General features: G+C 45.4%; 1 protein-coding gene across 1 annotated transcript in view; it reads right to left on the bottom strand.

Moving 5' to 3' along the window:
* LOC129133608 (Golgi phosphoprotein 3-like) overlaps positions 1–15,353 on the bottom strand; it is a 144,872-nt gene that overhangs the window by 43,127 nt on the left and 86,392 nt on the right. Inside the window, exon 3 of the mRNA XM_054653247.1 lies at positions 456–570. Coding sequence (XP_054509222.1) covers positions 456–570 — 115 coding nt within the window. The remainder of the gene's footprint in view (positions 1–455; positions 571–15,353) is intronic.

Here is a 15,353-nt window from a genome sequence, read left to right as displayed (position 1 = left end):
TTGTGATTTTGGACACGTCTTTGGGAGGCTACTCCCCGTGTGCCCAGTGCTGTCAATAAACATACCACTTTCTAATTTTAACTAGTTGGAGAGTTCTATTCTGCGCTTCACTCCAAACTTCCACTCTCCCTCATTTCCAATTATAGAGAAAGGCCATTATATCTTCAGGGTGCAGTGCTGATTTACTTCAGAGTCAGCAGAAGACACCTCTTCCACAGAGTAGAGATGTCCTCTGACACTTCCATCTAGATCATTTCTGTACCAAGTTAAGTCAAAAGCAAGTAATTTATATTTGATTAAAGGCTAAAATTAGCAAAAGACTACTCTAGAGGACAGGGTGATGAACTTTTTTGCATGCTATCTCCACAAAAATCTAACAGTATAATTTCTAGCGATACCAGATAATTAGCTTTATTTGGGAGGGAAAAAGCAAATACATGATGTTCAAGGCTTACCACTAAGCAGTTCAATCCAATTTTGTACTGTTTCAGGAGGTTGGGTCTCTTTAATGTGTTTCAGAGCTTCATCAAGCAGAACATCCCCTGTAGGAGCATCTGACTTGCAAATTACCTAGGATAGAATAAAATGCAGTTGGTATTTTTACTTAATTCATATACCATACCATAAACAACTAACAATAAAAACTTGAAAAATCTACCTGTTATCAGAACCAAGGAAAATTTTAAGGAGTGAGGAATGTTCTCAAAGAATATACAAATTTAAAAGATATCTAGTTGTTAGAAAAACTATTTAGGATTTTAATTACGAAGCTCTGTTATGTCTTAAGTTATCTATAACCTCTATTAACCTTAATTGACCAGAGCTGTAGTATTAATAACATGTTTAATACCTAATCTTTTAAGGAAGATAATCAACTAACATGGCCAGGTCCTTCATTTTCTCCCCAAAACAAAGTATACTACTGTGCTAAATTGCTCTCTGATAACCGTCCATTTTACTGCTTCAAGTCAATTTATTCAGAATAGTGCAGATAGACAATTATGAGTCAAGGGGTCAGCTAGAAATGTAATTAGGATAATTGAAAACTGAAGATGAGTCGAGGGGCCAGCTGGGAATATAATTGGGATAGTAGAAGATTAAATATTTTAGTTAAGATTTTAAAATTAGTTAACAAGTTAAGTTAGTAATATAGCTAACAAGAATCAGGTACCTTAGTTAAAGAATAACAAATATATTAAGAAAGAGAAACTAGGAGTGACAGGGATAGATGCAACAATTGTGAGGGAGCAGAAACTATAGAAATACCTTACCTCAAGAATAATCAAACAGTTAGGAGAGGCTTGGACTGTGACCAGCAGGTCAAAAAGTCCTGCCAACTAGCCATAGGTAAAGAGCTCACCATGAGGAAGATGGCTTTCTTCCTCCCATATGACCACTCCTTTATTTCAAAATCCCACCGACCCAATTAAGGGAGTAAAATTGTGCAGCTGTATTAGGTATTCAGGGTATTCAGCTAATTATAATATGAAGCAGGCAGGTAATGATTATGTATTATGCGTCCTTAGAAACCGTGTGAATATGTAAAACGTTTTCTGTATAAATAGAGAGCAAGAGTTTGCAACTCCTTGTGCATGTCTTTGGAAACAATTCCACATGCATCCAGCGCTGTAATAAATACCCTTCTTTTCAACTTTAATTAGTTGAAGAGTCATCTGTCTGTGCTTCGATTAGGTCATGTGAAATTGATAAATCAATTAGAAAGTGAAAAGGCAGGAAAAATGCTTTTCTTCTTCTGTATGTTGATGGATAAAATAGGTTCAAGACAACATCTATCAGTTTTACAGCTCTGAAGAACATTTTAACCAGCAACACTAAGTTCCATTCACTAACAGTTCAAATACACATATTAGGCAAAATATGTATGTACCAATATGTTGCATTGCAAGCTGATCTGTAGTTAACATTAATTTGGTTATAAATAAGAGGTCTAGCCCAGCTTGGTGGACTAGCCTCTGGGCTGACTGACAGAGTCTTTGGCCAGTGGCAGCTCTCCTGACATGCAGGCATTTGATTGGTTCAGAGTCTGAGGGCACACAGAGACAGGCCAATGTCTGTGTAGCACCGGGAGTTTTGAATTGTCTATAAAAGGGTGTTGGATTCAATAAACAAGGCTGTTTGTCTGAGGAAACATGAGTGGTCTGTCTTAAGTCTCAGACACAGGAACACCAACATGTCACCAATAAACCCCTTAATATGCAGTCATAAATGAAACGTCACTTAAGTTTGTTATTAAATAACTTTGAAAATTATTTTTTCCCCAAGAGAGCACAGGAGAGAGAGAAAAAAATTAATTTACAGTACCATAATAAATTTTAAATGTGAGTAACTGCTTGTTTACCAGTATAAGTAGTTGCATGATGCTAGCCACTGGAGTATAAACACTAACTGCAACAGCTGTATAAACCATGTACACATACCCCTTTTTCTCTGGTTAGAAAAACAAGAATGCCAAACTAAAACATACAGATTTAACTAGTAATCCAAGTCACAGAATCACAGAATGGGTAAGGTTGGAAAGGACCTCAGTGGTTTCATCTCATCCAACCTCCCTGCTCAATCAGGGTCATCCCAGAGCATATGGCACAGGAGTGTGTCCAGATGGTTCTTGAATATCTCCAGTGATTGAGACTCCACACCTTCTCTGGTTTCTCTTCCAGTCCTCAGTCACCCACACAGGAAAGAAGTTCTTCCTCATATTCAGGTGAATCAGTTTTTGCCCGTTGACTCTTGTCCTATTGGTTGCCACCACTGAGAAGTAATAGCTCCTAAATCTATGGGGTTTACTACAGAGAAGTGCCTGGCTGCATCCTCTGACACCCTCCCTTCAGATAATGATAGACATTGATAAGATTACCTCTCAGTTGTCTCAATGCTGAACAGGCCCAATTATCTCAGTCCATCCTCTTAAGAGAGATGCTTCAGTCCCCTCATCATCTTTCTCACCCTCTACTAGACCTGCTCCAGGAACTCCATCTCTCTGTTGCACTGAGGAGCCCAGAACTGGACTCAGCACTCCAGATGTGCCTCACCAGGGCTGAGGGGCAGGATCACCTCCTTCAACCTGCTGACAATGCTCTTCCTAATGCACCCCAGGATACCATTGGCCTTCTTGGCCACAAGGGCAAATTCCTGGCTCACGGACAGCTTGTTGTCCACCAGGACCCCCAGGTCCTTCTCTGCAGCTCTGCTTTCCAGCAGGTCACCCTCAGCCTGTACTGTGTGGTAATCACATATCCTCTGAACAGAGAGAGACATAATTCTCTCCCAGGATTTTCCTGGGAAGCTGTGAGAAGCTGTGAGGAAGCTCAGAGCAAACAATTCTTATCTCCATTTGCTGCACCTGTTGTTGTGCACATGTGGAATGTGTTATGGAGATTGTTTACCAAAGGGTGGTTTCTTAATTGGACTCTGGTGATGGTGTTTTGATTGATTGACCAATTAGGTCAAAGCTGTATGGGACTGTCTGGCAAGGGCAATGGGTTTTTCCTAATAGTATAATATAATATAGTGTAGTACAATAAAGCAATGGATCAGCCTTCTGCAATCATGGAGTCAATGCTCATTATTCCCCGTTTAGGGGCCTGCTGCCACTATAGTACTAGTGCATGAAGTTATTCTTCTCCAGGTGCACAACCCTGCACTTGCCTTTGTTGAATTTCAGATGGTTCCTCTCTGCCCATCTCTCCAACCTGTCAAGGTCCTTCTGAAGGTCAGCACAGCGCTCTGGAGTATCGGCCACTCCTCCCAGCTTTGTGTCATCAGCAAACTTGCTGAGGAGGCATCTGACCCTTTGTCCAAGTCATTGGCGGATAAGTTAAACAATATAGAACCAGTATAGAACCTTGGGGGATACCACCATTGACAGCCTTCCAACTACACCCCGTGCCACTGATCATGGTGCTCTGGGATCTGTTGTTCAGACTTCTCAATACACCTTACTGTCCACTCATCCAGTCCACACTTCCTGAGTCTGCCTATGAGTATGTTATGAGAGACAGTGTTGAAAGCTTTGCTGAAGTCCAGGTAGACAATATCCACTGCTCTCCCATCATCCATCCAAGAAATTGTTTCATCATAGAAAGCAATCAGGCTGTTGAAGTATGATTTACTGTTAGTGAATCCATGCTGACTACTCCTGATCACCTTCTTGTTGTCCATGTGGATATGTGAATAGAGATGGCCTCTGAATGAGATGCTCCATCAGCTTTCTGGACATTGAGGTGAGGCTGACTGGCTGGTAGTTCCCCGGGTCCTCCTTCTTGACCTTTTTGAAGACTGGAGTGACATTTGCTTTCTTCCAGTCTTCAGGCACCTTTCCTGATCTCCACAGCCTTTCAAAGATGATTGAGAGTGGCCTAGCAATGATGTCTGACAGCTCTCTTAGTACTTATGGGCACATCCCATCAGGGCCCATGGACTTGTGAATTTCAAGTTTGCCTAGGTGTTCTCTAACCCAATCCTCCTTGACTAAGGGAAAGTTGTCTTTCCAGAATTCCTTAACTCTGGTCTTCTGTGTCAGAGATCCCCGAGGGTTGATCTTGTCAGTGAAGACCAATGTAAAGAAGACATTCAGTAACTCTGTCTTCTCTGCATTCTCTGTCACTAGGGTCCCCCTCCATTTAGGAATGGCCCCACATTATCCTTTGTTTTCCTTTTGTTATTAAAAAAGCCCTTCTTGTTGTCCATGACATCCATGGTAAGATTTAATTCCAGATGGTCCTTGGCCTTCCTTGTCTCATTTGTACCTTCTCTGACAACCTTTACATATTAATTCCAAATGGTCTGACCCTGTTTCCACCTCCTGTGTACTTCCTGCTTATGCCTGAGTTCTTTATTCATCCATGAAGGTCTCTTGCCCCCTTTGCCCAATTCCTTGCTCATTGGGATGCACTGTTCTTGAGCCTGGAGGAAGTGATTCTTGAATATCAACCAATTCTCTTGGACCTCTCTTCCCTGCAGGGCCTGTTCCTATGGGATTCTTCCAAGAAGATTCCAGAAGAGGCTAAAGTTAGCTCTCCTGAAGTCCTTGGTTGTAATGTTACTTACTACTTTGCTTCCTCTTCTCCTGATACTCAACTCCACAATCTCATGGTCACTAGAGCCAAGGCTTCCCCCAACCTTCACATCTCCAAAAAGGCCTTCCCTGTTTGTTAGTTTAAGGTCAAGCAGCATGCCTTTCCTTGTGGGATTCTCTACTACCTGTGACAGGAAGTTGTCATCAATGCTTTCCAGGAACCTCCTGGACTCTTTGTGCTTCACTGTGTTGCTTCTCCAGCAGATGTCAGGGTAGTTCAAGTCCCCCACAAGAACCAGGACCTGTGACTGTGAGGTTGCTTCAAGCTGCCTGCAGAAGGCCTCATCCACTTCTTCCTCCTGCTCAGGCAGCCTGTAGCACACGCCCACAACAGTGTCACCCTTGCTAGTCTGCCCTTTTATCCTAAGCTATAAGCTCTCCCCCCACTCGTTATCCACCCCAAGACAGAGCTCAAAACATTCCAAGTGTTGCCTCACATAGAGGGCAACTCCACCACCACACCTTCCTGATCTGTCTCTCCTAAACAGCGTGTAGCCCTTCATGACAACATTCCCGTCATTGTCACCATGATATTTTCTGAAAAATCCTTTTTGCCCAGGATTTTCTCCTGGGAAGCTGAGAAGCCTCAGGGAGGAATGAAAATAATAATTATCTGATTGCTGCTCCTGTGTTTGCTGCTTTGGAATGTGGCTTGGACATTGTTTACCAAGAGGTGAATGTTTGATTGGTTCCATGTGAATTGTTTTTTCTTAATAGCCAATCACGGCCAACTGTGTTGGACTCTCTGAGTCAGTCACGGGTTTTTATTATTCATTCTTGTTAAGCCTTATGATGTATCCTTTCTCTATTTCTTTAGTATAGTTTTAGTATAGCATTCTTTTAATATAATATAATATCATAAAATAATAAATCAGCCTTCTGAGAACAAGGAGTCAGATTCTAATCTCTCACCTCCTCCTGGGGACCCTCACAAACACCACAAGTCGTGAGCTATCCCATCATGTCTCTGTAATCGCAATGAGATCAAAGCCCTGTGACTGCACATAGATCTCTAGTTCCTCCTGCTTTTTCCCCATCCTGTGTGCATTGGTATACAGGTACTTTATAGAGGTATTTGAGTGTGTTAATATCCTAGTGGGGGTGCAAAGGGATGTCCCATACTCCTATCTTTTGGTTACGTCTTTGGTTGCTTGTACTTGAATGGGGTATTCCCTCTTAAACTTCCTTTTGCTACTTGAGTGGTTGCTAAAGTTCTCCCCTTCGCACACCTTATCTCTGTTGAGCCTGGCCCTGTCCCCATCCCATTAAAATCTAGTTTAAACTTTCTTAAGGAGCCCTTCTAACTCCTGAGCTAAGATCCTTTTTCCCCTTTGAGATAGGTGGACCCTGTTTGTTGCTAGCAGGCTTGGTCCTGTATAAACTGACCCATGACCAAAATCCCCAAAATTCTGCTGGTAACACCAGTCCTGAAGCCAGGTATTCATTTGCAAGGTCTTCCTGTTTCTTGCCCCATCATTCCCTGCAACTGGCAGGACAGAAGAGAACACAATTTGTGCTCCAGATCCCTTGACCAGTTGTCAAAAGGTCCTGAGGTCCCTCTTGATTCTCTACAGCCTTCTTGTTGAGACTTCGTAGGTACTCAACTGGAAAACCAGTAGCAGGTAATAGTCAGGGGGCCTTACCAGGCTGAGAAGTTTCTTGGTGACATCCAATATTGTTTTGGCACGGCCTGGTTTTGTACAGTAGGGGGGCCACAATGATGGCTACTGTGGGAAGCTGCTAGAAGCTTCCCACCATGACTGGTAGAGCCAATCCCTGATGTCTCCAAAGATGGACATGCTGCTGGCCAAAACTGGGCCAATGAGAGAGGTTGGTAACACCTCTGTGATGACATATTTAAGAAGAAAACCAAACAAAGTGGGCACAGTTTTTTCTAGCCAGAGAAGAGGAGGAGGTGAGAACATGAGGGAAAACAACATGTCAACACCAAGATCAGTGGAGAAGGAGGGGGAGGAGGTGCTCCAGGTGCTGGAGCTGAGATCCCTCTGCAAGCTGTGGTGATGACCATGGTGAAGCAGGCTGTCCCCCTGCAGCCCATGGAAGTCCACGGGGAATGCAGAGATCCACTCACAGCTCATGGGGGAGGTGCCCATGCTGGAGCCAGTGGATGCCTGGAGGATGCTGTGACCTAGTGGGAGACCTGGTGGAGAGAGGGGGCCAGTGCTTCCAGGCTGGAGCAGCCTTTCTTTGGAGGACTGCACCCCATGGAAAGAGAGACCCATGTCGTGGCAGTTTTGGGAGAACTGTCTGCCCATGGGGGGAGTTAACGTTGCAGCAGCTGCAGTATGGCTACTGCTCGTGAGAGTGGACCCACGCCAGAGAAGTTCATAGAGAACTGTCTCCCATGGGAGGGACACCACGGCATCACAGGGGAAGGACTCCTCTCCCAGAGCAGTAGAAGAAAATCTTGGTGATGCACTGACCAAACCCCCACGTCCTGTCTCCCTGTGGTGTCGATGGGAAGGAGGGAGGGGCTGGGGGGGAAAAGGTGTTTTAAAGGCTTATTTTACTTCTCATTATCCTCCTCTGTTTCTGTTAGTAATAAAATTCACTTTGCAATGTAAGTTGAGCCTGCTTTGCCCTTGAAATATTTATCCTGGTCCTTATCTCACTCATGAAGTGTTCATTTTTTTTCCCCTCCTCTGCCCAGCTGTGGCAGGGGAAGATGAGCGAGTGATTCTCATGGGTGCCTGGCATTGGCCCAGCGCCAAACCACAACACATTCCTTACCCAGGCCCCAGGGAGGCAGCATACTTCCCTATGGGTTGGGTCTGGTTGGCATATCAGGCCCTCCCTTCCTACCCTGCCCTATGTAACCCTTCCAACCCCGATGAACCTTCATCCATTTCCTCATATTCCTGGTCCTCAGATTCCAGGGCGTCATACCTATTGTATAAGGGCACCTGGGAAGGTGAGGTAGATTGGGAGTGGATTTGCTTGCCACCCCGAGCAGAAACCTGTTTCCACTTCCCTTCCTCTCTAAGGTGTCCTTCTTCCGTTTGGTCGTGAGAATGTAGGGGATGCATTGCTTCTTGTGAAATGGATGGTAGGTCCATTTGTCTGAGGCATGGTAGAGTGCAGCTCCACCAGTCAATCTCCCCAGAGTCCCTAATACTTATTAGCTTTTCTACTTCATCTCTCAGTTCCACCACTAGGCTGAGCAGATCATCATCATGACATAATCTAGTCTAGCCCAAGTCAATATGTTTGAATAAAAGTAAAACAAAACCAAAATTCTATCTTTCTTTAGGAAAAGAAGAATTACTACTGTTTCACAGCTATTTATGAAAATAATTATTTAATCTGACAATTTAAATAGTTTTATAAGGTAGCACTTTATAAGCATCAGGTAAAAAGATGACAGGCAATTGACGGAAAAATGACCACATCAAAACTGTTCCACATATACAAGGGAAGCAGCAAGTGAAAGATCTTAGTTTTGGTAAAGCTTCACAGTAGTCAGAGAGGTGCCCTGGAAAAGCTTTAAGTGTCCTATTGAAATGCATCTCAAGTTCAGTTCTGTTCTGTAGTTCTAATAATCCTTACTACAAACAATAGAGGAGCACAATACATTTTCAGGTTGACACTGAAATGAGCTGCAATGTCAAGACAGCTTAAATACTGACATGATGATTCTAAACTGGAGATGTCATGGTTTGACAGTGGCCAAAGTCAGGCACCTACCAAAGCTGCTCACTCACTCTCCCCTGCCACAGCTGGGCAGAGGAGAGAAAAGTTTAATGAAGGCTTCATGAGTTAAGGACTGGAAGAAAACACTCCAAGGGCAAAACTGGCTCGGCTTAGAGGTACAAAGTGAATTTATTACTAACAAAGTCAGAAGAGGATAATGAGATAATAAGTCCTCAAAAAAACCTTTTCTTCCCCCAGCCCCTCCCTCCTTCCCACCGACAACACAGGGAGAGGGGTGTGGGGGTTTTGGTTAGTTCATCACCTGAGATCTTCTTCCACTGCTCAGGGAGAGGAGTCCTTCCCCTGCTACTCTGTGGGGTCCCTCCCATGGGAGAAAGTTTGTGACTGTGGTCACAAGGGTTTTCAGGATGAAGAAGAGACGAGAATGTTGACTCCATGATCAGAAGGCTTGATTTATTATTTTATGATATATGTTACATTAGACTATACTAAAAAGCAATAGAAAGGAAAAGGTTTCTTCAGAAGCTAGCTAAGCTAAGAATAGAAAAGAATGAATAACAAAGATCTGTGTCTCAGACAGAGCAAGAGCCAGCTCTGCCATGAGTGGTCAAGAAATCCAAACATCCACAGGAGACCAATCACAGGTCTACCTGTTGCATTCCACAGCAGCAGATAACCATTGTTTACTTTGGTTACTGAAACTGCAGCTTCTCACAAGGAAAAATCCTAAGAAAGGATTTTTCATGAAAGATGTCTGCGACATGTCACCTTTTTTTATTTAGTTAAATTAAAAGGAAAAAGTGTTTGTAATTTTCTCTGCTGTACTCACGCCGAAGAAAAAGACAAACACTTGACAGGTTATCTGTTGCCAATCAAACTCCACTCAAGTGCTCCTGTGGAATGCACTGGTAATTTCTTCACCTGTAGAACATAAAATTCTATCATATTACTAAAACAATTCTATAATATAAGAAAATGCAAAAACAATGCAAAGAAAATTCAAGTCCAAGCAGCTGAGTTTCAGGAAAAGTCCATGGTCTGAAGATGTTCCTCTTTGCCATATCTGAAAGTTTCTTTTGGTCCTGAAACAGGCTTGCTACAGAAAAAGTCCATCAATAGTTATCAAAAGTCCATTGACAGTCTTCAAAGAATTTTGAGAAAATTTCTGAAATGTCTTGCCACAGCCCTTTATTGAACAACTTGGGCTGAAGCCAATCCCTGGCTCCTCAATAATGCCTCTGAGCTCTGAGCTGCTGCCATCTCTTTCACCCTTTTTTATTCAATTTTTTTTTTTTTTTTTTTTTTTTTTTTTTTTTTTTTTTTTTTTTGTCTTGTCGGAAAGAGCAGCAGCAGCAGAGGAGCCAGAGAGAGGCCCTTGGGGGCCCTGGCCCATGTGGAAGGATCAGGAACCCCAGACCTGGCCCACAGAAAGGTGGCCCAGGACCAGAAGGGGGAAGCAAAGCCCCCAAACCCAACAGGAGGCCGGGAGGTGGCCCTGGCCCAAGCAACCAAGGCAGACAGCCCAGGCCCAGCCCCCGAGGCAGGCTCTGCATTGGCACAGACCCGCACCCTGCTGCCAGTACAATGGCAGAAGGGGTGACCAAACGCTTCCTTTCCCCAAAATCACCGAGGCATGCCGGCAATGGGAAGACAGAAGCTGTCCCAAGAAACTTCGTCTCGGGTCTGGGGATGTCCTTTCCCCACAGCAGACAAGCGACGCTCGCTTCCTGCTGTGCCCTCTGCCTCTGCGATGCAAATGCACCAGGTGTTCCTCCCATCTGCCTCACGGCACCACCTCCACCCCCTCTGGGCTGGGGACCAGGGGCAGAAATTTCGGGACCCACCTCCCCCTCGCCACTGGGGTGTGCGAGGGGCAGCAGAGAGATCCGCATCCCCCAGGGGAAAACCCCGGACCAAACACCCCCCAACCCGCCAAAGATGCTGATCTTGAAAACAGGCAGCCGCGCTGCGCCCACAGCCAGCTGTCGGGCCATGCCTCCTCCACGGAAGGACAGGCTGACGCCCTCTTCCCCTGTCCCAGCTCCCCCCGTAGGGGCAGCCCCGGGACAACCCGAAAAACTCGGGGAGGAAGTCACGCTGGATGCAGGAGGCACCGCTGCAGCTGCCGCCGGCTCCAGGGCAGCCTCTGACGCAGACACGGAGGACGAAGTCCCCGCAGGCGGCAGAACTGCAGGGGCGGGCGGCGGGGCCGCCTGGGGAGGCGGCGGGGGCGGCGGGGGCGGCACGGGGTCGGCAGCATCTTCTGCGCTGGGTTCTGACATCGGCCGCGGAAGCGCAGTCGCAGAAGGCGGCGGGACAGCCGGGGGGAGCGGTGGATCGCTGTTGCCCAGCAACATCGGCGCAGCCGCGGGAAGCGGTGTCTCTGAGATCTCAGATGCAGGCAGGAAAGCCGGCGGAACCACGGCCAGAGTGCCCACAGGCTCTGCTGGAGGGACGGCCGTGGGCGGGGCCGCGCTCGCGGTGCTGGCCGGGGCGGTGCCCATGGCGCTGGCCGGGGCGGCGCCGCCCACTCCCATCCCCCCTGAGAGCAACGGGAGGAGGGAACAAACGGCTCCATCTGAGCATGCTCCGAAGACGCAGTAAAAAAAACTTCGGCTGCGGGCGAAACTTCGCCCCCCCACTGTGGTTCAGGGGGGCTGGAAAGCAGCAGAGCGTCCCCCTCCAAAGGGTCTTCCCCCAGAACTGGGGGGAACGGGGCTTTGCCCTTGCAGTTAGCAATCCAGGGAAAAACAGCTGCTCTCCGTTTCAAGACTAGAAAGAGCAACAAAAAGGTTGGATAAATTAAGGGGCATCCAAACCCACGGCCCAAAAAGAATTGGAAAATTGAGTCCATACACTCCCAGACGAACATGTCGAGGGCATATAGCACATTCGTAAAAAACCCAAAGAGCTTTGCCCATCGAAAAAACTCATAGAAATCTGTCTCCAACAGGAGAATTCCGTCCTCTTCACCCCATTTTTGCCAGAGGGCAATAAGTTTCTCCTCTGAAGGGGAGAATGGAACCTCATCCTCTAGGGAAGAAGTCCTCCAGATGAGCAGCCACAAACTGCGAATGGCCTCATCTTTAGGAGGGGAAAAACCAACAGTACCTTGTGACAGTGTCCAGGACTCTCTGGCTATCCGCACGGTGCTGCTGAGCTTTCTGAACATCTTCCTGGAGGCTTTTCAGAAGGTTCTCTTCGTGGTCAGCCTTGCTGTGAACTCTGTCCAAATTCGGATCTTCAGTTCTTCAGCTCCTGGCTAGAATCCACTTCTGTGGTCACTTGTGAAGCAACCATCAATGCCACACATTCAGGGATTACCCAGTGCAGCAATGCTCCTCTGGTGGTCTCACCAAGTGATGATTGTCCTCCTCAGTCGGGGGTCACCAATTGTGACTGTGGTCACAAGGGTTTTCAGGATGGAGACGAGAATGTTGACTCCATGATCAGAAGGCTTGATTTATTATTTTATGATATATGTTACATTAGACTATACTAAAAAGCAATAGAAAGGAAAAGGTTTCTTCAGAAGCTAGCTAAGCTAAGAATAGAAAAGAATGAATAACAAAGATCTGTGTCTCAGACAGAGCAAGAGCCAGCTCTGCCATGAGTGGTCAGGAAATCCAAACATCCACAGGAGACCAATCACAGGTCTACCTGTTGCATTCCACAGCAGCAGATAACCATTGTTTACTTTGGTTACTGAAACTGCAGCTTCTCACAAGGAAAAATCCTAAGAAAGGATTTTTCATGAAAGATGTCTGCGACAAAAGTTCTCCGTGAACTTCTCCAGGGTGGTTCCAATCTCACAAGCAGCAGTACTCCCAAAACTGCAGCAACATGACTACCTCCCACAGGCAGTCATCCCAAAACTGCTGTGGCATGCGTCACCCTTCCACGGGGTGCAGTCCTCCAAGGACAGGCTACTCCAGCCTGGAAGCACCGGCCCCCTCTCTCCACCAGGTCTCCCACTAGGTCACAGCATCCTCCAGGCATCCACTGGCTCCAGCATGGGCACCTCCCCCATGAGCTGTGAGTGGATCTCTGCATTCCCCGTGGACTTCCATGGGCTGCAGGGGGACAGCCTGCTTCACCATGGTCATCACCACAGCTTGCAGAGGGATCTCAGCTCCAGCACCTGGAGCACCTCCTCCCCCTCCTTCTCCACTGATCTTGGTGTTGACATGTTGTTTTCCCTCATGTTCTCACCTCCTCCTCTTCTCTGGCTAGAAAAAACTGTGCCCACTTTGTTTGGTTTTCTTCTTAAATATGTCATCACAGAGGTGTTACCAACCTCTCTCATTGGCCCAGTTTTGGCCAGCAGCATGTCCATCTTTGGAGACATCAGGGATTGGCTCTACCAGTCATGGTGGGAAGCTTCTAGCAGCTTCTCACAGAAGCCACCTCCATGCCCCTCCCCACTACCAAAAACCAGGCTGTGCAAAGCCAACAGAGATATGTGCAAAGTTGATTAAATGAAATTTAAAAGAAATTCAAATAGTACAGTCAGTATGAGAAAACAAATGACAAATATAAAAGATGTAATAAATTTTTATATATTTCAGAATGACAGAAAAAAACATCTAGTAATTCTAGCAGTTGACTACGACCCATATGAATCAACAAAAGCCAAGTCTTTCAACAAAGTACGATTTTCATTCAAAGCTGTATTAACAGCAAATTACGGGAGAGATCTTTGTGGATACCTAACACATGATAGATGGAATACTATGTTCAATTTAGATGGTGTCTACAAAGCACAAAAACTAAGATTTAAATAAAAATCAGCAAGAATTAACCAGTCCTGAATGCCAGGCTAAAAATAACGATGTTTAGATCTAAAAAGAAGCATGTAAGATTGTCACGGTTTCATCCTAGTTGGCAACCAAGCCCCTTGCAGCTACTCACGCACTCCCCCACCAGCAGGATTGGGGAGTGAATTGGAAGGGTGAATGTGGAGACCCTGGGGGGCATCCCCTGAGTTGGGGAGACACAAGAAGCTTCCCTCAAAAAGATGTTAAGACCCCATTGGCTCCTTCCCCTGTTCCTATGTCTGTTCCTATGTCCCTGAGCCACTCCCTCCCTATTCCCTGATTGGCCCTTATCTTCGTACTGCCCTGAGACCAGGGTCACCTCAGACCCCTCAGGAGAGAGAAACCTGGACCCTTGACATGTGTGTGCCTGGGCACTCTGAACATCTCACCGCGTGGATGAATTAAACATCTATAGATACCATGCAAAGGCCCTTTTTGCTTCTTTACCCTGGATTTTACTAGCAGCAATTCTGGCCACAACAGGTGAAAAACAGAAAATTAATGGGTTGAGATAAAGACAGTTTATTAGGTAAAGCAAAAGCCATGCACACAAGCAAAGCAAAACAAGGAATCCATTCACTGCTTTCCATGGGCAGGCAGGTGTTCAGCCATCTCCAGGAGATTAGGGCCCCATCACGCATAATGGTTACTCAGGAAGACAAATACTGTCATTCCAAATGTCCCCCCCTTACTCCTTCTTCTCTCTTTATATACTGAGCACAATGTCATATGGTCTGGAATATCCCTTTGGTCAGTTTGGGTCACCTGTCCCAACTGTCTCTCCTCCCAGCCTCCCATGCACCCTCAACTTCCTTGCCAGCATGGCAGTACAAAAAGCATAAAAGGCCTTGACTCTGTGTAAGCCCTGCTCAGCAATAACTAAAGCATCTCTAGATCATCAACTCTGTGTTCAGTACAAATCCAAAACACAGCCCCATACCAGCTACAGGGAAGAAAATGAACTCTACCCCAACCAAAACCAGCACAAAGATATTTTTACAAAGAGGGTATCAAACAGTAGTTTAGGTTGTCTACTTTGGGAAAAATAAAAGATACCAGCTTATTCTGGATATACAGAAGATGCAAGATGCATTGTCAGAAACTTCAGCGGGCAAATGAAACATTCAGGGAGGTTGTTGAATTGCATTCAGTGGAGAATTTTAAGACTAAACATCTGCCAGGGAGGAACCAGAGAAACATGATTTTCTGTTACTGCATCAAGATTAAATGGTTCCTTGAGATACTGGTCTGATCTCCACTTTTTGAAGCTGGAGATCACTCCAGCCATAAATATCAGATATTTAGTTTCAAGAACATAGCAATGTTTTAATCCAGGCAGTCCCCTTTTAAAACTAAACACACAATGATGCATATTTATCTTACTGATTTACAAGCTTGCACCAACCTTAATTAACTCCATATAATGATATTGCATATCTTCCAGGTTTATATCAAGTCTGAATTTTTTGGAGTTTCTCTAATTATACAAGAGCATACCTTGAGTTTTTAAGCTGCTAAAATGTGGTTATTAATAGCCACCCTTCAATAATTAACCTAAAACCACCCAACATATTTATCTTAACTTCTTTTTAAAAATTATGTTCCATCAGTATTTTAATTTCTTTGATGTAATTCATATAAATTGTTTCACAGTAACCTTGGTTACAATGGATCACTCCAGTTTACTGCAGTTGGTAACCTATTACTCACCATCTCACTTTAACAGGTAAGGTGTAAAGTCATCTTTTTGACCTGCTTTATAAAAAACA

This window comes from Agelaius phoeniceus, chromosome W (genome assembly GCF_051311805.1).
Source record: "Agelaius phoeniceus isolate bAgePho1 chromosome W, bAgePho1.hap1, whole genome shotgun sequence".
Classification (NCBI taxonomy): domain Eukaryota; kingdom Metazoa; phylum Chordata; class Aves; order Passeriformes; family Icteridae; genus Agelaius; species Agelaius phoeniceus.
The sequence above is the reverse complement of the archived record's forward strand: the minus strand, read 5'-3'. Positions and strand labels throughout refer to the sequence as shown.